Genomic DNA, 27833 nt, shown 5'->3' on the forward strand with positions numbered 1-27833 from the left:
TACAGGTCACTTTCTGTTCATTTTAGGGCATTTACAGGTCTTTTCTGTTTAGTTTGAGTCGTTTCCTATTCACTCCCAGTCACTTCCTGTTCTCTAACCCAAAATCAGCAGGAAGTGACCCATAAAATGCCCCATAATCAACTGTTTGTTTTCAGCCAGCAGCAGTAGACGCTGTGAGTAATGTAAAAAGACGTCAATGTTGTGGAGGTGGTAAACACACCACTAACTTTTCTACTGAAAGTCCGAACTGCATCAGAGTTAGCCTAACACTAAACATTGTGAACTTGCTAACCTACAAAACTCGAGTAAAAAGCTGAATACAGAGGTGTCCTCCTGTATATGTTTTCTACTGTAACCCAAAATCAACAGGAAGTCACCCATAAAATGCCCCAAAATCAACAGTTTATTTTCGGCCAGCAGCAGCCACTGTAAGTATTGTAAAAAGATGTCAATGTTGTAGAGGTGGGGAACACACCACTATTTTTTCTACAGCAAGTCTGAACTGCATCAGAGTTAGCCTAACGTTAAACTGTGTGAACTTGCTAACCTGCAAAACTTGAGTAGGAGGCTGCTTAGAGAGGTGTCCTCCTGTATGTGTTTTCTACTGTAACACATAATAAACAGGAAGTCATCCATAAAATGCCCCAAAATCAACAGTTTATTTTCGGCCAGCAGCAGCCACTGTAAGTATTGTAAAAAGATGTCAATGTTGTGGAGGTGGGGAAACCACCACTATTTTTCTACTGAAAGTCCGAACTGCATCAGAGTTAGCCTAACGCTAAATTGTGTGAACTTGCTAACCTGCAAAACTCGAGCAGGAAGCTGCTTAGAGAGGTGTCCTCCTGTATGGGTTTTTTTCTACTGTAACCCAAAATTAACAGGTAGTCACCCATAAAATAACCCAAAATCAACAGTTTATTTTCGGCCAGCAGCAGCCACTGTAAGTACTGTAAAAAGATGTCAATGTTGTGGAGGTGGGGAACACTCCACTAATTTTTCTGCTGAAAATCCGAACGGCATCAGGGTTAGACGAACATCAAACAGTGTGAACTTGCTAACCTGCAAAACTCGAGTAAGAAGCTGTTTAGAGAGCTGTCTCCCTGTATGTGTTTTCTATTGTTAACGTTAATTAAACTGAGAAATGTTTATAACCAAGGTTTACTCTCTTTCATTTTTTGTTGAGTTTGGCTGTGCTTGTGGACAAAAGCAATAGTGTTTTACCTGACGGAAGGCTCCATTTTTAGTTATTTATGTTATTCCCTAAGATTTTTTTCCCAGTTATAATTTATTTATTTAGACAGGCAATGTTGAGTGGTCTTAAGACACATGTTTTTTGTATACCTGTGAAGTTAAGAAATTATTAACACGTTTGTATTTATTGCCTATGTTAATATAATTTCTGTTCAAATATTATACATTTTATTGGCTAATAAACCACACATTTAACCACACTGAAAGTTTTCAAAATGTTTTAGTAGTTTTTGAAAGGACACATTTGAATCGAATGGTGTATCACCTGAACCAATACGCAGGAAAGTTAGAAAATCCATACCGATTTATTTTGCATTGATCATTTAGCCTATCAATTAATTAGGTTCATATTTGTGAGAAATTTAGTTCTGAACCCCCCGTTCACCCAGTCTCTGGTCTTATTAATGTTCCGTCTTCAGCATGCAGGTTATGCAAACCTACGCCTTCGGTTAGAATAGCCCTAATGAAGCATTTTTATTCCGATCAAGCTTTTAATCCGAATTCAAGTGTCCATGTAAATATAGCCAATGTGTCTACTCAATGTTACAGCCAAGAATGTGTGTATAAAAGCCGCGCCGACCTTTAACTTCCACTTGCAACTGCAAAACCAATGTCTGTGTACTAAATCTAACAGAAATAATCCAGTTCTAGCCAATGCTGACAATCCCAAGACTGGTTTTAAACTGAGTGCTTGCAAGTACTATCAGTTTGTATGTTTACTCAATTTGTGTGTGTGTGTGTGTGTGTGTGTGTTTGTGGCTGTCCTCGACCTGACGTTTATCAGCTTCTCTGGAGGCAGACGCTATTACTCATTAACACAAGTGATACTACACACAAACACACACATCTGCTGCATTCAGTGGTTACTCAGGGTGTAATATATGAGTGTGACAATATGTCGATGTAATACAATACAGTGGTACCGCTACATACGAAGTTAATTCGTTTCAGGACCTTGTTTTCCAGTCGAAATGGTCGTATGTCGAGCAGGATTTTCCCATTGGAATACATTATAATTCCATTAATTTGTTCCACAGCCTGAAAACCTACACTAAATCCTTAATAAATACTGCTGGTTAGGGCCGCAGCTATCGATTATTTTAGTAGTCGATTAATCGATGAACTAATTAGTTTGAATAATCGAGTAATCGTATAAGGAACACAAAAAATTAAAAAGCCTGAGCTGAGCCTGAAACGGTATAAAACAAACAAATAAGTGAGGATCCAAGTACAACAAAAGAACAATTAATTTTGCAAAACTCCGCTAGCTTAAATGCTATAAAATGCAAACTTTTTTTTTTCTTTACAATGCTCTTAACAAATGGTTCACACACATATTCCTACAAAAAAAAGGCTAAATATACCTCTATAAAGTAAATTACGAATTAATCAAAAAAACATGAGCTCAAACAAAAACTTAGCTTATGTTGGTCTTAACATGGAGCAGCTGGATTCAGTTATGTGAAATGAGTAATATCATTTTCAATTATTTTAGTAGTCAATTAATCGATGAACTAGTTAGTTTGAATAATCGAGTAATCGGACAGGGAACACCAAAAATTTAAAAGCCTGACCTGAGCCTGAAACGGTATTTAAAAAAAAACAAATAAATGAGGATCTAAGTACAACAAAATAACAACTAATTTTGCAAAACTCCGCTAGCTTAAATGCTATAAAATGCTAAAAAATTTTTACAATGCTCTTAAAAAATGGTTCATAAACATTTCCTACAAAAAATGGCTTAATATACCTCTGAAAACTTAATTACGAAAGCATCAAAAAAACAATAACTTAAACAAAAATGTAGCTTATGTTGGTCTTAACATGGAGCAGCTGGATTCAGCTATGTGAAATGAGTAATATCATTTTCAATTATTTTAGTAGTCAATTAATCGATGAACTAGTTAGTTCGAATAATCGAGTAATCGGATAGGGAACACCAAAAATTTAGAAGCCTGACCTGAGCCTAAAACGGTATTTAAAAAAAAACAAATAAATGAGGATCTAAGTACAACAAAATAACAATTAATTTTGCAAAACTCCGCTAGCTTAAATGCTATAAAATGCTAAATTTTTTTACAATGCTCTTAAAAAATGGTTCATAAACATTTCCTACAAAAAATGGCTTAATATACCTCTGAAAACTTAATTACGAAAGCATCAAAAAAACAATAGCTTAAACAAAAATGTAGCTTATGTTGGTCTTAACATGGAGCAGCTGGATTCAGCTATGTGAAATGAGTAATATCATTTTCAATTATTTTAGTAGTCGATTAATCAATGAACTAGTTAGTTCGAATAATCGAGTAATCGTATAAGGAACACAAAAAATTAAAAAGCCTGAGCTGAGCCTGAAACGGTATAAAACAAACAAATAAATGAGGATCCAAGTACAACAAAAGAACAATTAACTTTGCAAAACTCCGCTAGCTTAAATGCTATAAAATCCTAACTATTTTTTATTTTTATTTTTTTACAATGCTCTTAACAAATGGTTGAAAAACATATTCCTACAAAAAAAATGGCTAAATATACCTCTATAAACTAAATTATGAATGCATCAAAAAACATTAGCTCAAACAAAAACTTAGCTTATGTTGGTCTTAACATGGAGCAGCTGGATTCAGCTATGTGAAGTGAGTAATATCATTTTCAATTATTTTAGTAGTCGATTAATCAATGAACTAGTTAGTTCGAATAATCGAGTAATCGGATAAGGAACACAAAAAATTAAAAAGCCTGAGCTGAGCCTGAAACGGTATAAAACAAACAAATAAATGAGGATCCAAGTACAACAAAAGAACAATTAATTTTGCAAAACCCCGCTAGCTTAAATGCTATAAAATGCTAACTTTTTTTTTTCTTTACAATGCTCTTAACAAATGGTTCAAACACATATTCCTACAAAAAAATGGCTAAATATACCTCTATAAAGTAAATTAGGAATGCATCAAAAAAACATTAGCTCAAACAAAAACTTAGCTTATGTTGGTCTTAGCATGGAGCAGCTGGATTCAGTTATGTGAAATGAGTAATATCATTTTCAATTATTTTAGTAGTCAATTAATCGATGAACTAGTTAGTTCGAATAATCGAGTAATCGGAAAAGGAACACCAAAAATTTAAAAGCCTGAGCTGAGCCTGAAACGGTATTTTAAAAAAAAAAAAAAAATAAATGAGGATCTAAGTACAACAAAATAACAACTAATTTTGCTAAACTCCGCTAGCTTAAATGCTATAAAATGCTAAAATTTTTTTACAATGCTCTTAAAAAATGGTTCAAAAACATATTCCTACAAAAAATGGCTAAATATACCTCTGTAAAGTAAATTACGAATGCATCAAAAAAACATTAGCTCAAACAAAAACTTAGCTTATGTTGGTCTTAACATGGAGCAGCTGGATTCAGTTATGTGAAATGAGTAATATCATTTTCAATTATTCTAGTAGTCGATTAATCAATGAACTAGTTAGTTCGAATAATCGAGTAATCGGATAAGGAACACAAAAAATGAAAAAGCCTGAGCTTAGCCTGAAACGGTATAAAACAAACAAATAAATGAGGATCCAAGTACAACAAGAGAACAATTAATTTTGCAAAACTCCGCTAGCTTAAATGTTATAAAATGCTAATTTTTTTATTTTTTTTTTACAATGCTCTTAACAAATGGTTCAAACACATATCCCTACAAAAAAGGCTAAATATACCTCTATAAACTAAATTACGAATGCATCAAAAAAACATTAGCTCAAACAAAAACTTAGCTTATGTTGGTCTTAACAGGACACTTCTAAACATTCATTTTGTGACTTTATGACCCAATCTGATCAACGAGCACACACAACTCTCATCTGGCTTTCAGGCCAACAACAACAGCTTGTTGTGATGGACCCTCCGAACCTTTCCAAGTCTGTTGTCTTTCATCATTATTTCAGCACGGCGAGAACGTTGGCAACATGTAGGATTTTCTTTTCCTTCGTTTCCATCTATGGCAAGTTTGCAGCGAGAACTGTGACATCAGCGGGCCGTCAATCTTCAATTTCATCCCAAGATAATAAGCAAGTGATGGAAATTCATGCCAAATACATGGTTATTTTTATCTTCGAGTCACAATATCAATAGGGAATACCAATTTGCTTGGTTTCAAAAAGAAAAACAAATACGCTTTCTGAATGCACTTAGCATGTTCCCACATTCTGAATACTACTATTACCATACCTGTCAACCATAAGCGGATTTTATGGGGGGGGCAGTGAGGCCAGGCCCCCCCCCTGGTGTCCGAAAAGTGTCATTGCATGTAATTGACTTTCATATATATATATATATGTATGTATGTATATACATATACATACATATATTAGGGCTGTCAAAATTATCGCGTTAACGGGCGTTAATTAATTTTTTAAATATATATATCTGTTATAAAGGCAAGTGGACACAGGCGTTCTTTGGGCTGCGCCGTTTATTGGCATAAGCTTCTGCAACTCCTTCCCAACAAACAGAAGTATCATTTAGTGAAAGCATAACAAAATTAATATTGCTATCTCTCAAAAAAAATAATGTTCACAAAAAGAAAAGCACTTCAGTCTGTAGTAATGAGGCCCTATTCTCACACAGCTAAACAACAATGCAAAGTGAACTGGCATTACTCAGAGTTTGGTCACTCAATTCTTATTATTGTTATTTTTATTCTTCTTATTATTATATTAACTCTACTTTTGATTGAAAATTGTACAAATTTTATTAAAACGAAAATATGAAGAGGGGTTTTGATATAAAATTACTATAACTTGTAACTATAACATTTATCTTTTATGAACTACAAGTCTTACTATCCATGGATCACTTAAACAGAAAGAATGTTAATAATGCCATTTGTGGATTTATTGTTATAATAAACAAATACAGCACTTATGTACAGTATGTTGTATGTATATATCGTGTCTTATCTTTCCATTCCAAAAATAATTTACGGAAAAATATGGCATATTTTAGAGATGGTTTGAATTGCGATTAATTGCGATTAATTAATTTTTAAGCTGTAATTAACTCGAATTAAAATTTTAATCGTTTGACAGCCCAAATATACAGTGCCTTGCAAAAGTATTCACCCCCCTTGAATCTTGCAACCTTTCGCCACATTTCAGGCTTCAAACATAAAGATATGAAATTTAATTTTTTTGTCAAGAATCAACAACAAGTGGGACACAATCGTGAAGTGGAACAACATTTATTGGATAATTTAAACCTTTTTAACAAATAAAAAACTGAAAAGTGGGGCGTGCAATATTATTTGGCCCCTTTACTTTCAGTGCAGCAAACTCACTCCAGAAGTTCAGTGAGGATCTCTGAATGATCCAATGTTGTCCTAAATGACCGATGATGATAAATAGAATCCACCTGTGTGTAATCAAGTCTCCGTATAAATGCACCTGCTCTGTGATAGTCTCAGGCAGGCCCGGAGTGACTAATCGGGAGCTTCTGGACGATTCCAGAAGGGCCGGCCGGCCAGATGGGCCGGTCCGCGTTTTATTAAAAAAAAAAAAAAAAAATTTACACTGTTATCATTTTTTGTTTGGTATTTATTTATGACAGTGTCACTGAGTATAACTTACATTCTGTTACCGCTGTCCCTGTGGGCCGTCTTAAAAAAAAAAAAAACTGTATTATTTTTTTTTCCAGACTCATCCTCACGTGTGCAGACGAAAAATACAGCATGCAGCTCCGCCCCCTAATTGTAGTCTGTATTGAGCCAAATTAGCTGCTATCTCGGTGCTCGGATGGATAAAAAGAGTAAGGGTGGCGCTGAAAAATAAGAATTAAAAAGAGAAAAGCACTCGTGAAAGAATCGGCAAAATGCGCGAAATTAGCTAATTTTTTTCATGCAACGACCTTGCTGCCTCAAACTACAGAGGATTACAACGAAAGTGGTAAGGCCAGATGGCGAATAAAATGCAACTTGCACCGTGTGATACGACAATATGTAATTGTGGAAACTTTGGCTTCTTGTAGCACCTCACAAGGGATATGTAGCAGCAAGCATTAGCCATAATGAACACACCACAGGTGCAGAGCTGGAAGGTAGGATTGCCATGTCGTTCAGCGAGTGAACATTAGAATTAATATAATCAATTACGTGGCGTTTTTAAAGTGGAAATGGAAAATGGATAATAGTATCATTAGAAGTTGTTACAATGTGCAATACGTATTCTTTATTTTTCATATTGTTATGTTGCTATGTTTGTTTTATCTGTAAGCACTCATTTTGTTAATATTTGATGTTGCAGAAAAGGTCTTATTTATTCATTTATTTTGGGGCTGCCAAAATTATCGCGTTAACGGGCGGTAATTAATTTTTTAAATGAATCACGTTAAAATATTTGACGCAATTAACGCACATGCCCTGCTCAGACAGATTTAAATGACAGTACAATGACATGCCCACTTGTTAATTGTGCTTTATGGAGTTTTGCCGCCCTCCGCTGGCGTTTGGGTGCGACTGATTTTATAGGCTTCAGCACCCATGAGCATTGTGTACGTAATTATTGACATCAACAATGGCGGGCTACTAGTTTATTTTTTGATTGAAAATTTTACAAATTTTATTAAAACGAAAACATTAAGAGGGGTTTTAATATAAAATTTCTATAACTTGTACTAACATTTATCTTTTAAGAACTACAAGTCTTTCTATCCATGGATCGCTTTAACAGAATGTTAATAATGTTAATGCCATCTTGTTGATTTATTGTTATAATAAACAAATACAGTCCTTATGTACCTTATGTTGAATGTATATATCCATCTTGTCTCATCTTTCCATTCCAACAATAATTTACAGAAAAATATGGCATATTTTATAGATGGTTTGAATTGCGATTAATTACGATTAATTTTTAAGCTGTAATTAACTCGATCAAAAATTTTAATCATTTGACAGGCCTAATTTATTTTTCAAATGTATCATTTAATATAGTTTTTTTAAAAATCCATTTTTAAATTTGTTCAAAATATGTTGTGTTGCACTTGTTAAAATAAAGCCACCTTGTTAAACAACCATGACCTGCACTGAATTGGAATACACAGAATTACAGTACACGGCTTTAGAGAACACTGAACTTAACACGTGTATGCATTAGAGAACACTGAACTTAACACGTGTATGCATAATGACATAATTTTAAATGAGTGGGCCGGTCTGAGGCATGAAATTCCAGGGCCGAAAATGAGTCCCACTCCGGCCCTGGTCTCAGGGTTCTGTTTAAAGTGCAGAGAGCATTATGAAAACCAAGGAACACACCAGGCAGGTCCGAGATACTGTTGTGGAGAAGTTTAAAGCCGGATTTGGATACAAAACGATTTCCCAAGCTTTAAACATCTCAAGGAGCACTGTGCAAGCCATCATTTTGAAATGGAAGGAGCATCAGACCACTGCAAATCTACCAAGACCCGGCCGTCCTTCCAAACTTTCTTCTCAAACAAGGAGAAAACTGATCAGAGATGCAGCCAAGAGGCCCATGATCACTCTGGATGAACTGCAGAGATCTACAGCTGAGGTGGGAGAGTCTGTCCATAGGACAACAATCAGTCGTACACTGCACAAATCTGGCCTTTATGGAAGAGTGGCAAGAAGAAAGCCATTTCTCAAAGATATCCATAAAAAGTCGCGTTTAAAGTTTGCCACAAGCCACCTGGGAGACACACCAAGCATGTGGAAGAAGGTGCTCTGGTCAGATGAAACCAAAATTGAACTTTTTGGCCAAATGCAAAACAATATGTTTGGCGTAAAAGCAACACGGCTCATCACCCTGAACACACCATCCCCACTGTCAAACATGGTGGTGGCAGCATCATGGTTTGGGCCTGCTTTTCTTCAGCAGAGACAGGTAAGATGGTTAAAATTGACAGGAAGATGGATGCAGCCAAATACAGGAACATACTGGAAGAAAACCTGTTGGTATCTGCACAAGACCTGAGACTGGGACAGAGATTTATCTTCCAACAGGACAATGATCCAAAACATAAAGCCAAATCTACAATGGAATGGTTCAAAAATAAACGTATCCAGGTGTTAGAATGGCCAAGTCAAAGTCCAGACCTGAATCCAATGGAGAATCTGTGGAAAGAGCTGAAGACTGCTGTTCACAAACACTCTCCATCCAACCTCACTGAGCTCGAGCTGTTTTGCAAGGAAGATTGGGCAAGAATGTCAGTCTCTCGATGTGCAAAACTGATAGAAACATACCCCAAGTGACTTGCAGCTGTAATTGGAGCAAAAGGTGGCGCTACAAAGTATTAACGCAAGGGGGCCGAATAATATTGCACGGCCCACTTTTCAGTTTTTTATTTGTTAAAAAAGTTTAAATTATCCAAGAAATTTTGTTCCATTTCACGATTGTGTCCCACTTGTTGTTGATTCTTGACAAAAAATTAAAATTTTATATCTTTATGTTTGAAGCCTGAAATGTTGCGAAAGGTTGCAAGGTTCAAGGGGGCCGAATACTTTTGCAAGGCACTGTATATATTGTGTCTTATCTTTCCATTCCAAAAATAATTTACGGAAAAATATGGCATATTTTAGAGATGGTTTGAATTGCGATTAATTACGATTAATTAATTTTTAAGCTGTAATTAACTCGAATTAAAATTTTAATCGTTTGACAGCCCTAATATATATATATATATATATATATATATATACATATATATATATATACATATATATATATATACATATATATATACACATACATATATACATATATATATACATATATATATACACATACATATATACATATATATATATATATATATATATATATATACATATATATATATACACATACATATATACATATATATACATATATATATATATGTACATATATATGTATATATATATATATATATATATATAAAAGTTGAAAAGCAATAAAACGTCAACAAAAATGAATGAACAAAAATATATATTCTTATAATGGATGAAAATTATTTTTCTAGCACCTTAGAAGATCATTTGCTTTGCATATGATTTTAAAAAATTAAAAGAATTTTGAAAAAAAACTTTTTTCTTTGACCGAAAATTTTTTGGGGGGGTGATTGAATGATTTAGACACAAATGTCCTAATCATAATATGGCCCAAACACGAAAAGGATTGCTTCAATCAAAGAAAACTTTTTCAATGAAAAATGAAGTGTTCAAACGCAAATTTTTCAATCTCAAATATTTTTTTCGCATTCAAAAACTTTTTCTAAGATTGAAATTTTTCTTTTTTTGGATTAAGGGATTTATATCTATATATACACACATACATATATTTATTAGGGCTGTCAAACGATTAAAATTTTTAATCGAGTTAATTACAGCTTAAAAATTAATTAATCGTAATTAATCGCAATTAATCGCAATTCAAACCATCTATAAAATATGCCATATTTTTCTGTAAATTATTGTTGGAAAGGAAAGATAAGACACAAGATGGATATATGCATTCAACATACGGTACAGAAGGACTATTTGTTTATTATAACAATAAATCAACAAGATGGCATTAACATTATTAACATTCTGTTAAAGCGATCCATGGATAGAAAGACTTGTATTTCTTAAAAGAAAAATGCTAGTACAAGTTAGAGAAATTTTATATTAAAACCCCTCTTAATGTTTTCGTTTTTATAAAATTTGTAAAATTTTCAATCAAAAAATAAACTAGTAGCCCGCCATTGTTGATGTCAATAATTACTTACACAATGCTCATGGATGCTGAAGCCTATAAAATCAGTTGCACCCAAGTGCCAGCAGAGGGCGGCAAAACTCCATAAAACACAACAAGTGAGCGTTTCACTGTGTACTGTCATTTAAATCTCTCTGAGCGGGGCATCTGCGTTAATTGCGTCAAATATTTTAACGTGATTAATTTTAAAAATTAATTAACGCCCGTTAACGCAATAATTTTGACAGCCCTAATATTTATACATTTATATTTTGCATTTTGTTTTCTTACTGTACCGAAAATGAACCGAACCGTGACCTCAAAACAGGGGTACGTACCGAACTGAGATTTTTGTGTACCGTTACACCCCTAATGTATTGCGAAAAATGTACAGATTTTGAACGCACGGCGTACACATTTAAAAATCAGTGCTCACTTGTACAAATTACGCCGAAACCGTACAACTTGACAGGTATGTTACTAATAGAGGTGTGCAAAATTTCCGATTCTTAGATTATTCGCGATTCGGTCGTGGAAGATTCGAGAACGATTCACAAACATCCAAATTCCGATTATTGAAATATGCCAAGTAAAGCGGAAGTACAACACACTCAGCGCGCTGCGCGGTCAATGAGCAACAGAGCGAGAGTCGCTAAACATCATGCTTCTCATTACCCGGCCCCTCGGGTAATGCCAATGCTTAACTCACGGCTCTAGCTCGACTCATGCCACGAGATAAAAAAACACAACAACATACCTGACTGCTGCCGAAAAGCTGCTACAAAGTACATCCACATAACGTTACGGTAGATATCATTTACATAGGACTAGATGCAATATAGATTCGGTAGCGTGAGCAGCATATCTACAAAAAGTTAGATGCGGGTGTTAGTAATCGGCCGCCATCTTAAAGCAGTACACTTCCCTGCAAGACTGTTGTAGCGAACCTTCCGAGCGACCTAATTAACTTTTTATCTAAAATACTCCTAAATCGGTAAAATATTGACTTGAATCTATCTTTACAATAGTTTTTAAAATTTCACATGTCGAAAGTAGACAAAAGGGAAATTATGGAATAACGGGAGCAATTTTAACAACTTTAACGGTTGATTCACAACATTAAATTAATTGAATGTAGTTTAAAGCTGCTGATACAGAATGGGGACTGGAGTTTTTTATTTACTGTTATTTTTGTATATTTGTTTACTGTTATATGTTAACTTGATACTGAAATAGTAGTTTGGTTTAGCCTGAGAGTATTTTTGAACAATTTTGGAACTAATGTACAAAACATTAAAAAAAAAAAAAGGAGGGAGGGTGCATCAATAATCGTTTTATAATCGAATCGGAGCCTCTGAATCGTAATCGTAATCGAATCGTTAGGTGCCCAAAGATTCCCAGCTCTAGTTACTAATACGCAGACGTGATCACAAAGGATGTGATAGTTAGACACAGGTGGATGAAGCAGAATTTGATCGTCTGTGGCGATTACTCGAACAACGGCGCCGCACCCTCACCTCCCAAGCAGGTGTTGGGGTGGCACGCTACAAACGACTATTAGAGGAGGAAACGTCTTTTGTACGTGTGTGGTGTCGACGATTAGCTTAGTGTTTGAGAGAGTGTGGGCAAGATGACAACACACACAAAATCCTAGCCTTAGGCCTGATGTTAGCTGTCACAATGGGTAAAAATTAACTCATTCACGTCTGGCAGTGAATGATGGTTTGGAATAATAAAACTAAAAAGTCATGACAGGTAAAAGTGAGAGAAAGCATTCGAAAGGTGGCAATGATATTTCCGTACTAAATCTTTGTCCTCCTTCCACCTCCTCCACCTGTGTGTTTTCTGCTTGACTGGGTGTGGAGTTGGACATTCCAAGCATGCACCCACCGCACACTTACACACACCACGGCCCATGCCCACCTCCCACATTCCTTGCAAATCCTGAGCCGTGACTAAGTGCATTTGTTGATCTCAGTGTCTTGTCCTAATCTGCGCCCGAACCCCACCCCTCTCGGTCCTCTCGGGGTTTGGCCGTGGCTAAAAGCATCCAAACAAAGAGCTGCTCTCCCGTCTAATGAAGCATCACATCGGATGATGACATCCTTTCACCTTTGACCCCCCACCGCGACGCTGTCCCACGTGTCGGGAGGGTTGTAGACTTGTTGTTGTGAATAATACGGAACGTAGTTGGGAGGGCACTGAATATTTTGAGGAGACAAGAGATAAGATTTGCGATACAAGGCTCATGATAACGATAATCACACAATATGGCGATATAACAATGATCAATACATGGGTCAAGAAATTAATATAATATATTTAATCAACTATTAATAGCTAGGTGCTCCATCTTGCTTGTTTGGAAACACGTTAAGATTTGTTTTCTTATCTTGGCAACAGAGAATATGTTGCCTTAGCCTTTAAATGTCTGTGCTAAGTGATCATCAGACGCTAAATGTAATTCCTAGCATTAGTGTAGCATTCGCATTAGAATTAGCTTCAAAATGGCAAGTGTCCTCTTAAAGGGTATGAAAACGCAAAGGGGGTGTGAGACATCAATAGAACCATTATGTGCCAAGATAACAAATATTGATCAAGATAACAAAAAAATCAATCACATTAATGAGCAATTATCGAAAATGACGAACATTTCCGAAAGTGTTCCGGAAACAGCCGAATGGGGCAGCGACGTCACTATAGACCCTACCCACGTGACGTCACAACTCCTTCCTCCTGACTGGTGCCGCCCAATTGTCCGTCAACACATCAAGTTTACCTGTTACGGCTACGTACATTCCTCCTATTTACGACGTGTTTTTCTGCTCGTTAACATTAATAATCAAAATGGTGAAGGCGTGTGTGGCGGTCGGTTGCAATAACAGAGAAGATAGACGGAGAAGACGGAGAGACTTGAAGTTCTACCGGATTCCGAGAGACCCGGGGAGAAGAGAGCGAGATGGGCTGCTGCAATTCGATGAGAAAACTGGGCTCCAAACGATTACCACAGATTATGCAGTAGTCATTTTATATCTGGTAAGATGCATTTAATATATATTTAGAGGGTTTTGGGCCGACAACCACAATTAAGATCATTGCTAGCCTAATCGCCGACAACATACACGTATGTATGTAGTGAGAGTGCTATCGCTAAACCATATAAACATTAAAAGCCCTAACTCCATTGACAAACGACATGAAATACATTAGACTTGACAGTGGATGTTAGCAATAACAAAAGATTTTGAATTGAAAATTTCGTAACTCACCTTTCCAAGCACAAGATAGATTCCTGCCGAATTTTCGTGGACGAGGACCTGTTTCACCCAACCAGCAACGAATTATTTATAAGCCTCCAAGCTCTTAAAGTTTTTCAAACTTTCCTGATTTTGTGTGGACAAGATAGTTGTACATATCAGGGTAGCTAGCAGATGTCAGGCAAATACGGCGGAGACAGCGGGTCGAAAAACATCGATTTAGGCATCAAATATGGATCTGGCGAATGGATAAACTGAAGCTTTTCCACATAACGCCTTTTATGCAACGCATCAAGTGAGTTTACGGCATCCGAAAGCACCGGGTCTTCCATGAAATGCATTATAAATTGCTCGATCAATTGAGACCATTGATAATACAGACACAAAATGACGGACAAGGGGGCGGAACCATACAGCGAGCACGTGATTTTGTGACGTCGGTGGGTAGGGTCTATAAGTGAATGAAAGTCGAGGCGGAGCCAGGTGCCATTGTTTTTTATCGACGAGAGAGTAGCGTTCGGGTTTGTTTGACCAAAACATCACTGAAATGGTTCAAAACTGCTGTGCTATGTGGTGTACAAATAGCTATTTATCGGAATATAGTATCCATGAGTTCCTGAAAGCGAAAAAAAGAGCTGGACTACGCAGACAATGGGTAAAATTCGTCCGCGCAAAGAGGGCTAATTTTCCCGGCACGGTTTTGCGTAGTGCGCATTTTCCACCTGAAAGCTTCACGAACTATGGACAAGTGAAATCGAGTTTTGCTAAAAGATTGTTGCTCAAAGCAGATGGGGTGCCCACCATACACGCACAGCCACCTAAATGTCCCAAGACACGAAGAAAGAGGACGAAGACTGCCACTGATGAGACCACCTCACCATCCCAGGCAAAGCAAAGGAGGGTAGTTGCTAAGCCGGAAATGGCCAGAGTGAGTACTCTTCTATAATAAAAAATATATCATATCCGATGTTTCATCAGTGTCATTGCTCCCCTCAATGACCGTTTCATTACGGTGCATTTGCGTTCGTTTGGGCTCAAATTGGTAACCTAAAACACCAATTAAAGCTTCGTAACTCTCCTTGTCACCATTAGATGAACATTCGTTACATCCCTCTACGTCGGATTCGTCGCTGGAACTAGAAACGAAATTGTCTGCCATCATCGCCGCCATTCAGTATTAAAGCACTGAGCCTTTTTCTTGTTGAAGAAACACCCCTCACTGTCAATTCTGAATTCTCTTTTATTGACAACGAGGGGTGTTTCTTCATGAGGGAACCTGGAATATGTACAGGACGACCACAATGCATCAGCATAAACAGCTCAAAACACCGCTAATTCTCCCCTCACTAGAAGGAATTATATTGATGCAGACAGGCGCTGCCCCCCTAGTGGCCGGTGGCACTCTCTTCACTGGTAATGACGTCATGCACACAATCTGCCAGATCTCGGGCGCCGGTCGTTTTAGCTTGACAATCGATCCAAATTTCTCTCATTTTCTTATGTGTTATTACACGAAGTGGCATGATATGAATACAAAAGTCATGCGTTTATGGATAAATGATGGAATATTAACATTTCCCCAGGGGTTGACATACCCTTTAATGTGCCTGTTACACAAAAAAAGCATGTTTCATATTACACGCTGTATTTCATCCTCCTGAATAAAATGGACCGCTTGGATGTGTGTGGAAGCAATCAGTATATTTTTCAATTTTTTTGAATCCCGCGCTACGAAAATGAGAGACTTCCAGCCACGGTCTCGGATTGAGGAAGAAGGCGAATGTGACGTCAGTTGACTAATCATTTTGAAAATACAGCCATTACTATATAAAATATACAATTCAAGCTACAGTCCTGGCCAAAAATATTTGCACCGCTGCGATTCTGTCAGATAAAGCTCAATTTCTCCCAGAAACATATATATATATATATATATATATATATATATATATATATATATATATATATATATATATATATATATATATATAAATTATTATTTTTTGCTAGTAATGAAAAAACACAAAAGAAATTGGGGGGAAAAAAATCATTATCATTTTACTCAAAACTCAAAAAATGGGCCAGACAAAAATATTGGCACCCTTTGAAAAATCACGTGATGTTTCTCTAATTTGTGGAATTAACAGCACCTGTTACTTACCTGTGGCACATAACAGGTGGTGGCAATACCTAAATCACACTTGCAGCCAGTTAAAATGGATTAAAGTTGACTCAGCCTCTGTCCTGTGTCCTTGTGTGTACCACCTTGAGCATGGAGAAAAGAAAGAAGACCAAAAAACTGTCTGACGACTTGAGAAGCAAAATTGTGAGGAAGCATGGGCAATCTCAAGGCTACAAGTACATCTCCAAAGACCTGAATGTTCCTGTGTCTACCGTGTGCAGTGTCATCAATAAGTGTAAAGTCCATGGCACTGTGGCTAACCTCCCTAGATGTGGATGGAAAAGAAAAAATGACAAGAGATTTCAAGGAAAGATTGTGCAGATGGTGTATAAAGTACCTTGACTAACATCCAAACAAGTTCAAGCTGTCCTGCAGTCCGAGGGTACAACAGTGTCAACTCGTACTATCCTTTGGCAACTGAATGAAAAGGGACTCTATGGTAGGATACCCAGGACGACCCCACTTCTGACCCAGAGACATAAAACAAGCCAGGCTGGAGTTTGCCAAAACCTACTTGAGAAAGCCAAAACGTTTTGGAAGAATATTCTCTGGTCAGATGAGACAAAAGTAGAGCTTTTTGGGAAAAGGCATCAACATAGAGTTTACAGGAAAAAACGAGGCCTTCAAAGAAAAGAACTCGGTCCCCGCAGTCAAACATGTTGGCGGTTCCCTGATGTTTTGGGGTTGCTTTGCTGCCTCTGGCACTGGAGTGCTTGACCGTGTGCATGGAATTATGAAGTCTGGAGACTACCAACAAATTTTGCAGCATAATGTAGGGCACAGTGTGAGAAAGCTGGGTCTCCCTCAGAGGTCATGGGTCTTCCAGAAGGACAATGACCCAAAACACACTTCAAAAAGCACTAGAAAATGGTTTGAGAGAAAGTACTGGAGACTTCTAAAGTGGCCAGCAATGAGTCCAGACCTGAATCCCATAGAACACCTGTGGAGAGATCTGAAGATGGAACCCTTCAAATCTCAAGAGACCTGGAGCATTTGGCCAAAGAAGAATGGTCTAAAATTCCAGCAGAGCATTGTAAGAAACTCATTGATGGATACCAGAATCGGTTGTTCGCGGTTATTTTGTCTAAAGGTTGTGCTACTAAGTATTAGGCTGAGGGTGCAAATACTTTTGTCCAGCCCATTTTTGGAGTTTTGTGTAAAATGATAATGATTATAAATTTTTCTTTCATTCTCTTTTATGTTTTTTCATTGCAAGCAAAATAGATAAAGATATCACTACCAAAGCATTTGTAATTGCAATCATTTTCTGGGAGAAATTGTGCATTATCTGACAGAATTGCATGGATGCCAATACTTTTGGCCAGCACTGTATGCAGAAGGACTAGATTTTGCGAATTAAGTCATTTATTTTTTGCGTCACGCCAGCCCAATGTGCTGCAGGCTTTTATTGCTAAACCAGGGAGAGTTGTGTGAGGCTTTTTGGATTTCCAAAAGATGTTCACCGCAAATAATGGGCAAAACAAGTTTGACAATCAAGAGACCATTGGACGGATGACTAAGTGAGTAAGCTACATGTTTTATGTTATGTTAATTACTGGGATCATGGCGAATGTTTTCATAAGGACGTGGCTTGCATTTTGTGGGTGACAATGGTCTCTGTCCACCGAGAAGGCCACTCGGCCGACGACTGGCAGCTTGTCGCACACTATAGTCGGTAGCACTATCCTCAGCTTTTAAAAAAAAAAAATATATATATATATATGGCGGAAAACACACAGGTGACTTGAAGTTCCGCTCCGAGACCCCCAATTTAGCAAACTTTCAAAATTGTCCGATATGCATGTGTTATACATCACTGGAATGCTTAAAATCTCAATTTTCTGGGTGAAGAAAAATTTTGAGCAGGAAGGCATTTTTTTTTTTAAATATTTTTTAAACAGCAAAACCCTATCTAGAGGTGAGAGCACGCGAGAACAGAATTACAGACGCCATGACTTTAACGAGTTATCATCGCGTACTTACATTGTTTCGTTCCAAAAACTCCATGTAGCATGTATCACTGAGTGTCAAGACACAGCTGTGAATGGCCACAGCTGGATTTTTTTGGGATTTTATGGGTGAAACATGGTAATACAACAAGGGGCGCGATGCAGAAATCGCAGATATCAAGGAGTGGTCGAGATTTTCTTTTTCATATATTTACCCTTTTAAACTTTTTTTCCAACTTTTTTTTGTTTGTATCAATTATTTATCATCTAACATATCAGAGAAAATGCGACAGTAACAAAAAAAATACAATTAAGCGATAGTCATGAGGTAGATATCCGTGACTTTTTTACAGACGCCATTTTTTTCATTGTGGCATAATTTGTTTAAAAGTTTAAAATATTTGAGTGAATAATTTTTTAAAGTCGTTTTTATTTTTAAAAATGAAATATGAGACATCAATGAATGATTCTAAGCTAAAAAATAACATATTTTGAATAATAAATATAATTAATTAGCTTCGTTTTATGGCTGGGTTGAAACAAAAGCGGTTGCACAATGTCTGTAAACGGGGGTTTTCAGGGTAAAACGGACAAATTAAAAATAGTTCGGGGGCTTAATGTGCCATGAATCTGCTATGGTTCTATCAAACAACAGTTATTTTGGCTTAAAAGACAGCAGTTTCTTTTGAAGATGTGTGCAAGAGCAGAAACTGCTTTTTCAGTCTTGTCTGTGTTTTCCGTCATATATATTTTAAGTCTTTTTTTTTTTTTTCAAACTGCATTTTTCCATCCAGAGTGAGGGGGCACACTTTAAATATAAGTGATATAGGCATCTTTGAGTGAACTTCGAGTAAAATTCAAGAATTTTGAGGCCGGGCTGAGTGTCCTCTTTTTTAGAAATCAAAATATGGTCACCCTACGTATTGGCCAATACCACATAGCCATGTAGTGGAATCGGAAGCCAAAAAACGGTATTGGTATAACACCATTTGTCACAGCCCAAGTGGAAACGCACATCCAAGCTCATCAGTCATCATGTCTCTTCTACTATTAAGTATGCGCTAACGTCTCTGTCTGCATACTTTCAGCACTTCCTTTAGTTTTTCATCTCACCCCGATGCAGGGCGGAATGTTTAAAACAAGGTGTTTCGCAAAACAAGCAACAACAATCAACTCGGATGTTTGATATATTTCGTCAAGAGTGCAGACAGCGCACTACACTCTGAAAAATACAATGACAATTCTAACATTGTAACATAAGTAACAGCAGGATTCATTCAACAAGCTTGCTGGAATAAGAAACACACATATGGGCCCAAAATAATACATAACTTTGAGTCAAAAAGTACTTCTCCTATTGAAATCATTTCCAACAAACATGTTTTTGCATATAACAATATGACTGAACCGCTCCTGGAGATTAGCCATTCACATTCGCTTCGGCTAAGAGTCGCCGCAAAGAGCCCGCTAATGCGCATAAGTGGCCGTGGAGATTACGTCTGCGGAAGAATGACTTGACACAAGAATGGGGCCATTGTGTCCCGGCGGTGACAGCATCGCCGCCGGTACAACACGAGGATTACAAGCAGATAATAATGAGCCGGGCACTGTGTGATGGGGGAATCATTAGCACGCTCAAGCACCGCATCTGCCGATAATTCACTCCGCATTCCACATTTTCAGAACATCTGCTCGACAAAGAGACTAACCAGACAATTAATAAGAGACTAAGACACACTTCTGGCCTTTGTCAACAATGGATGTCAATGGCAGCTAATGAGTTAACGTAGACAATATTGTAGTTGAAAATTTTGGTAGGAAGCTGTTGGTTACTTTATTCAACAGTGACACCTTTTAAAACGATTAATCGATGCTTGACGGGTATGGTGTTAAATCAAGGCCAAAAGTATTGTAATGTGGAAAAAAAAACGATTGGGGAAAAAAAATTAAACTGATTGTTTAAGTTTTATCCTTGAATCTTTCATAAGCGGAAAAAAAAACAACTAGGGCTGTCAAATTTTCAATCGAGTTAATCACAGCTTAAAAGTTAATTAATCGTAATTATCGCAATTCAAACCATCTCTAAAATATGCCATATTTTTCTGTAAAGTATTGTTGGAATGGAAAGATAAGACACAAGACGGATAAATACATTCAACATACTAGAGCTGGGAATCTTTGGGCACCTCATGATTCGATTACGATTACGATTCAGAGGCTCCGATTCGATTATAAAACGATTATTGATGCACCCCCCTCCTTTTTTTTTTTTTAATGTTTTGTACATTAGTACATTAGTAAATAAAAATACTCTCAGGCTAAACCAAACTACTATTTCAGTATCAAGTTAACATATAGCAGGAAACAAATATACAAAAATAACAGTAAATAAAAAAACTCCAGTCCCTATTCTGTATCAACAGTTTTAAACTACTTTCAATTAATTTAATGTTGTAAATCAACCGTTAAAGTTGTTAAAATTGCTCCCGTTATTCCATAATTTCTCTTTTGTCTATTTTCGACATGTGAAAGTTTTAAAACTATTTTAAAGATAGATTCAAGTCAATATTTTACCGATTTAGGAGTATTTTAGATATAAAGCTAATTAGGTTCACTTGGAAGGTTCGCTACAACAGCCTTGCAGGGAAGTGTACTGCTTTAAGATGGCGGCCGTTTACTAACTCCCGCATCTAGCTTTTTGTAGATGTGCTGCTAACGCTACAAATCTATATTGCATCTAGTCCTACATAAATGATATCTACCGTAACGTTATGTGGATGTACTTTGTAGCAGCTTTTCGGCAGCAGTCAGGTATGTAGTTGTGTTTTTTTTATCTCGTGACATGAGTTGAGCTAGAGCCGTGAGTTGAGCATTGGCATTACCCGAGGGGCCGGGTAATGAGAAGCATGATGTTTAGCTACTCTCGCTCCGTCCCTAATTGCCTCCCGAAGACCGCGTGGCGCGCTGAGTGTGTTGTTATCATTCACCGTTCTTGTTATCATTTTGACACCACGGGGTGTGATCTTGCATGGAGTATGTCTTCCATTTTCTAATAATTGCTCCCACAGTTGATTTCTTTACACCGAGCATTTTACCTATTGCAGATTCAGTCTTCCCTGCCTTGTGCAGGTTTACAATTTTGTCTCTGGTGTCCTTCGACAGCTCTTTGGCCTTGGCCATAGTGGAGTTTGGAGTGTGACTGACTGAGTTAGTGGACAGGTGTCTTTTATACCGATAATGAGTTAAAACAGGTGCCATTAATACAGGTAACGAGTGGAGCCTCGTAGCCTTTGTTACTATGGTCCCAGCTCTCCGTAGGTCATTCACTAGGTCCACCCGTGTGGTTCTGGGATTTTTGCTCACCGTTCTTCTCATTTTGACGACTCGGGGTGAGGAGGGAGTTGAAAGTCCGTGTTGCACAATGACAGCCCAAAAACATCACTGCTCTGGAGGAGATCTGCATGGAGGAATGGGCTAAAATACCAGCAACAGTGTGTGAAAAGCTTGTGAGGAGTTACAGAAAACACTTGGCCTCCGTTATTGCCAACAAAGGGTACATAACAAAGTATTGAGATGAACTTTTGGTATTGACCAAATACTTATTTTCCACCATGATTTGTAAATAAATTATTTAAAAATTAAACAATGTGATTTTCTGGTTTTTATTCCCACATTCTGTCTCTCATGGTTGAGGTTTACCCACGTTGACAATTACAGGCCTCTCTAATATTTTCAAGTGGGAGAACTTGCACAATTAGTGGTTGACTAAATACTTATTTGCCCCACTGTAGTTGCTGGTCCTAAAATAATGCCTTGCTATTGAAACTTTACAATCATTGTGTAATGGCTGACCTAGCAACCCAAGAAATGTGATTCAACACACGAAAGGAATTCTTTCAATTTGATAGTGCGACCAAGAAAACCCAAAATGTTTAGTGGCTGGATGTGTCGCCTTGAGATTTGCCTTCTCCGCGGACCCGACAGCTAAACCCACCCCCACAACTCTCACACTGCTCTCACATTCCCCCCGTGGTGTGGATTCCACATCAGCAGCTGGCACTGGAGCGGCGAGGGTAAAGGGAGGGAGATTTGCTTTGCACATGTCAGCCATGCTGTGCCACAACAATGACAGACAGCTTCTAATTCTGTCAGCCCAGTCTTATATTTGACTTGAGGTTTGGTCTTTACGGGAACACATCCGGACCGCAGCGTGACTGCAGAGCAACAAACAACCCCACACAAGGAGGCCAGGATGCGCAACAGTAACGAAACACAGCTCCGGATCAATCCCTAATTCTGCAGTCATGTATAGACGTAGAAGTCACCTGCTCGGCTTCAAGAGTTGTGCCTTATTTCCGTGTGAAGCCGACATATAGCGGCTTAACGGCAGCGGACTTCAAAAGAAGGGCAAGTTGTTCTCGTTAAGCGTTAATGTAAAAAACAAATGTTGGCCTTTGTGAACGCCACAGCTGCTGTCCAAATGTCACGTCTGTTCACATGAACTCACCGGCTGCCATTGACGGCGATAGACGTCCACGTCCAGTCCCAAAAAGTTAGTCGCAGCGGGCAACGTGTTAACACAGACGCTATTCAAGTAGAAAATTATAGTCTAGTGGAAATTTTTGATAGCAATCTGATGGTTCTGTTATTAAACAGAGACATCTTTCTTTTAAAACGATAGTGCTGCAACGATTAACTAGAGTAATTCGATTAGAAAAATAGGCTTCGAAAGGAATCGAATGCTGCTTTGAGAATTCGTTTATATTCGAGTTATGTCGTTATTAGGGTTGTTCCGATCATGTTTTTTTGCTCCCGATCTGATCCCGATCGTTTTAGTTTGAGTATCTGCCGATCCCGATATTTCCCGATCCGATTGCTTTTTTTTGTTCCCGATTCAATTCCAATCATTCCCGATAATTTTACCCGATCATATACATTTTGGCAATGCATTAAGAAAAAAATGAATAAAACTCGGACGAATATATACATTTAACATACAGTACATAAGTACTGTATTTGTTTATTATGACAATAAATCCTCAAAATGGCATTTACATTATTAACATTCTTTCTGTGAGAGGGATCCACGGATAGAAAGACTTGTGGCTTTGTATATCGTGACTAAATATTGCCATCTAGTGTATTTGTTGAGCTTTCAGTAAATTATACTGTAGCCATGCCCAAATGCATGATGGGAAATGCAAACATGACTGTGCGTAGTGCTACCAATTGATATATCTTCTCTGCGTTGGGAAATAACATAAGGTGTTAAGAAAAAGATCAATTACTACCTTGCTGCCCCACATTGCTCCCCATGATATTTCTAATCGTAGGGAGAGGGATTGTAAGGCTTTAGCCAATTAAAAAAAGGCTCTGAAGACTGCCAAAATTCACTCTATTCATTTTACGATGCGTTTTATCTCTCTATATAGGTAAAACGGCGCCATTACAGATAGAGCGTGACAATGCGTGAGTGGGTCGTGCAGCGTGTACATTAATTGCGTTAAATATTTTAACGTGATACATTTTCAAAAAAATTAATTACCGCCGTTACCGGGGTAAATTTGATAACCCTACCTTAAACCTAAACTAAAGACTCTGGATGAGTGTAACATATTATGTCTGTAACATTAAATACAATTACAGAACGATTAAATTTAAAAAAAAAAAATATATATATATATTAAAAAAAGGCATGGCCGATATTTTTTTGCCAATTCCGATACTTTGAAAATGACGTGATCGGACCCGATCGATCAGCATCATCTCTAGTTGTAATGGTTTGTTTTGAAAGTGTAGCATTTAGTTTTATTGATTTTGGAGGATACACTGGCCTCTAGTGGCAACAGTGAATATGCCATACCTCGTCTAACGTGGCTGAATCCAGCTGCTCCCTGTTAAGACCAACATAAGGAAATCTGTTCAATTACGTGGTGTCTTTGAAGCACTGTAAAAATTTATTCGACATAAGAGTCGATATTACTTGAAATGGCGGATTTCAACTTCTCTCGTTTTTTTTTGTTTTTTTTTAATTATCCATTTATTTAAATTTTGCAACAATACAGTACGGAAAAACAGAGAAATGATCATTTTAATTTCATGGTAGGAATTTTTTCTCCACTAGAGGGCACTCTTGCTCTACGGACGGCTGATGCTCAACTCATGCCACGAGATAAAAAAACACAACGACATACCTGACTGCTGCCGAACAGCTGCTACAAAGTACATCCACATAATGTTACGGTAGATATCATTTATATAAGACTAGATGCAATATTAATTCGGTAGCGTTAGCAGCACATCTACAGAAAACTAGATGCGGGCATTAGTAAACGGCCGCCATCTTAAAGCAGTACACTTCCCTGCAAGGCTGTTGTAGCGAACCTTCCAAGCGAACCTAATTAACTTTTTATCTAAAATACTCCTAAATCGGTAAAATATGACTTGAATCTATCTTTAAAATAGTTTAAAAACTTTCACATGTCGAAAGTAGACAAAAGGGAAATCATGGAATAACGGGAGCAATTTTAACAACTTTAACTGTTGATTTACAACATTAAATTAATTGAATGTAGTTTAAAGCTGCTGATACAGAATGGGGACTGGAGTTTTTTATTTACTGTTATTTTTGTATATTGATTGATGTTGTTATTGATGATGTCCTGAGACGCCGAGCTGTTCAATCATGTGGCGTCTTTAAAGCACCGTAAAAGTTAAACTATTTGACATAAGAGTTGATATTACTTTAAATTGCGGATTTCAACTTCTCTCCTTTTTAAAAAATAAAATAAAAAATTGACAATACATCATGGAATACTGGAGACATGATCGTTTTAATTTCATGCTAGGAAGTGTTTTCTCCACTAGAGGGCACTTATGCTCTTTGGACAGGTGATGTTTCTTTTCTCTTAAGTTTTATATATTAAAACTGATGATTTTTGTGTATTTTTTCTGGCTTATAGTACTATATATTAAAACCAGCTCATATAATGTTTTACAGAGAAAAATATATACCATTGTTGAAAGAAACATCAGACATTATAAGCAGTTACTCACAATGTTACTCATTATTTGATTTATCTTTCCACCAAATAATTTTTAGTTGCACTTGAGTAATTTTTTTAGTTGACTAATTAAACTTCAGTAATATTTTTTGGGCTACTCTGCCCACCTCTGCCTATTGGAATACAAAATATTGCATATTGCCTCACCACTAAATAGCATGGAAACCAAAATTGGACAACAATCCTTAGACAGCCGTTTTGACGGGGGCTTTCCTACAGGCCTCCTGTTTTTTTTCTCTCTCGCCGTCCTTCCTGCTTTCCCGCGTCAATTCCTGCCTGCCTTCCACGAAGGAGGAGGAAATGCCGGCCAAACATCCTTAACATCTTAATCTGATCGACTCATCTACGCTCCCCCAACCCGTGTTTACGTTTAGCCCCGTGGCTGACCGCCGCCTGGCCGAATGTTCCTTTTGTTGCGGCGAGAAAAAGAGGATGCAATAAAAGCAAAAGTATCGGGACACTTTCCACCACAACATTCACGCACCTCTAGCAGCGCCGCATATCAGGATGGACTCGAGCAGCAGCAGGTGGAACAACACAGACGTCATCGCCGGATGTTTCGACATCTTCAGCCTGTTGGAAAAATGCTTTGGTTTATTTCTAATAGACAACCAATCATTGTTGTTTTCGTCAATAATGACGAAAACAAAAATATATCGTCGACAAGCAAAAATGTGTCTTGGGGGACGAAAACAAAACTAGATGAATGCAGGTTTTTGTCTGACGAGACGAAAATGCGCCATAATTTGCGTTACGGCTGCAGCTATCGATTATTTTAGTAGTCGATTAATTGTTGAACTTGTTAGTTCGAATCGTCGATTAATCGGATAAGGAACATTAAAAAATAAAATACCTGAGCTAAGTCTCAAACGGTATAAAAAGATAAAGAAATGAGGATCTAAGTACAACAAAAGAACAATTGGTTAACTTACATAGCAAAAGTCAGTTAGCTTAAATGCTAAAAAATTCTTTTTTTATATGGGTATATAATTCTCTTAACAAATATTGATATTGAAATATTGAATATTGAAATGAACTTTTGGTATTGGCCAAATACTTATTTTCCACCATGAGTTGCAAATAAATTCTTTAAAAATCAAACAATGTGATTTTCTGTTTTTTTTCCCACATTCTGTCACTCATGGTTGAGGTTTACCCATGTTGACAATTACAGGCCTATTATTTTCAAGTGGGAGAACTTGCATAATTGGTGGTTGACTAAATACTTATTTGCCCCACTGTATATTATGATGGAGAATGTTATTTGTGGTTTTCTTATTATAATGGTGCGATTTTGTAAGCCCCTTTTTGTTTGCAAATTTGTATAAATCTGTCACAAAAAAAAATGTTGCGGCTCAATATTGAATCATGTATAAGGCGCACCGGATTATGAGGCGCACTGTCGGCTTTTAGGTGCGCCTTATAGTGGGAAAAATACGGTCATTCAAATAACTCGATTTAAAAAATTGATCGAGGAATTTTCTCCGCCTCGAGGAATCGTTTAATTTTGCCAGATGTAAGCATGACATTCTGCCCGGACTACTTTCAATGCGGCAAAACGCGCTGAAATTAAGTTAACGTTGCACTAATAAATAAGATTAACGTTACTGTACCTTGCTAACGTAACGTTAGCCCTGCGGAGGGCTAGGTTTCTATTAATTATGACTACTGTCAATGTGTGGCTAACGTGTCCATCGTACAGGCTTTATTTAATCTGTAAAAACAGAGTGCTGTAGAGTAATGAGGGTGTAAAATAAAAACATAACAAAGCTAACTGTCAATTTTAGCTCAGTAGTCATTGATGGCTAAAACACCAACTAGCACTGGTGCGTAATGTGTTTTAATACACCAGGTATTATTTGTTTTGAACACTGCAAAAACTCAAAATCCAATTAGGACTTACAATTTAGACTCATTTAAAACTTCACTATAACTTAAAAAAAAGCTTTTTACAAATGGAAATTCAATAGAAACGTGGGGAAAAACACCCAACTTTTAAGTGATGTGTGTCATCAAGCGGTAAGAAATAAGAATTTTTAAAAATAAAATCTTAAGTTTTTTGAGTGGAAGAAGTCAATTTTTTGGTTCTTTTATCTAGTCATATCTGAGATACAATTGTTGGCTGTTTTCAACAATGTACATCTAAAATAAAGACATTCATTGTCTAAAAATGGTTCAATATTGGCCAAATGTCTTGTTTTCTCATGTATAATTATAATTGCTCTTTCCCTAAAAAAAAATGTTTCATCCGATTATTCGATTAATCGATAGAATTTGCAGTAGAATACTCGATTATTAAAATATTCGATAGCTGCAGCCCTAATTAGCATGAACTTTAGCGTGGCGAAAGTCCTCTTAAACTCTCCATAACTTTTTTATACATAAAGTTTGTGGCGTCCAGGAAGATACAATT

At 37.1% G+C, this 27833-nt stretch overlaps 1 protein-coding gene across 1 annotated transcript in view; it reads right to left on the bottom strand.

The window, feature by feature from the left end:
• Positions 1-27833, bottom strand: part of fgfrl1a (fibroblast growth factor receptor like 1a) — a 109683-nt gene that overhangs the window by 73668 nt on the left and 8182 nt on the right. The window contains exon 2 of the mRNA XM_057850399.1: positions 25905-25993. Within this exon, the coding sequence (XP_057706382.1) occupies positions 25905-25986 (82 nt within the window). The 5' untranslated portion in view covers positions 25987-25993. The remainder of the gene's footprint in view (positions 1-25904; positions 25994-27833) is intronic.

Source organism: Corythoichthys intestinalis, chromosome 11, assembly GCF_030265065.1.
Source record: "Corythoichthys intestinalis isolate RoL2023-P3 chromosome 11, ASM3026506v1, whole genome shotgun sequence".
Taxonomy (NCBI): Eukaryota; Metazoa; Chordata; class Actinopteri; order Syngnathiformes; family Syngnathidae; genus Corythoichthys; species Corythoichthys intestinalis.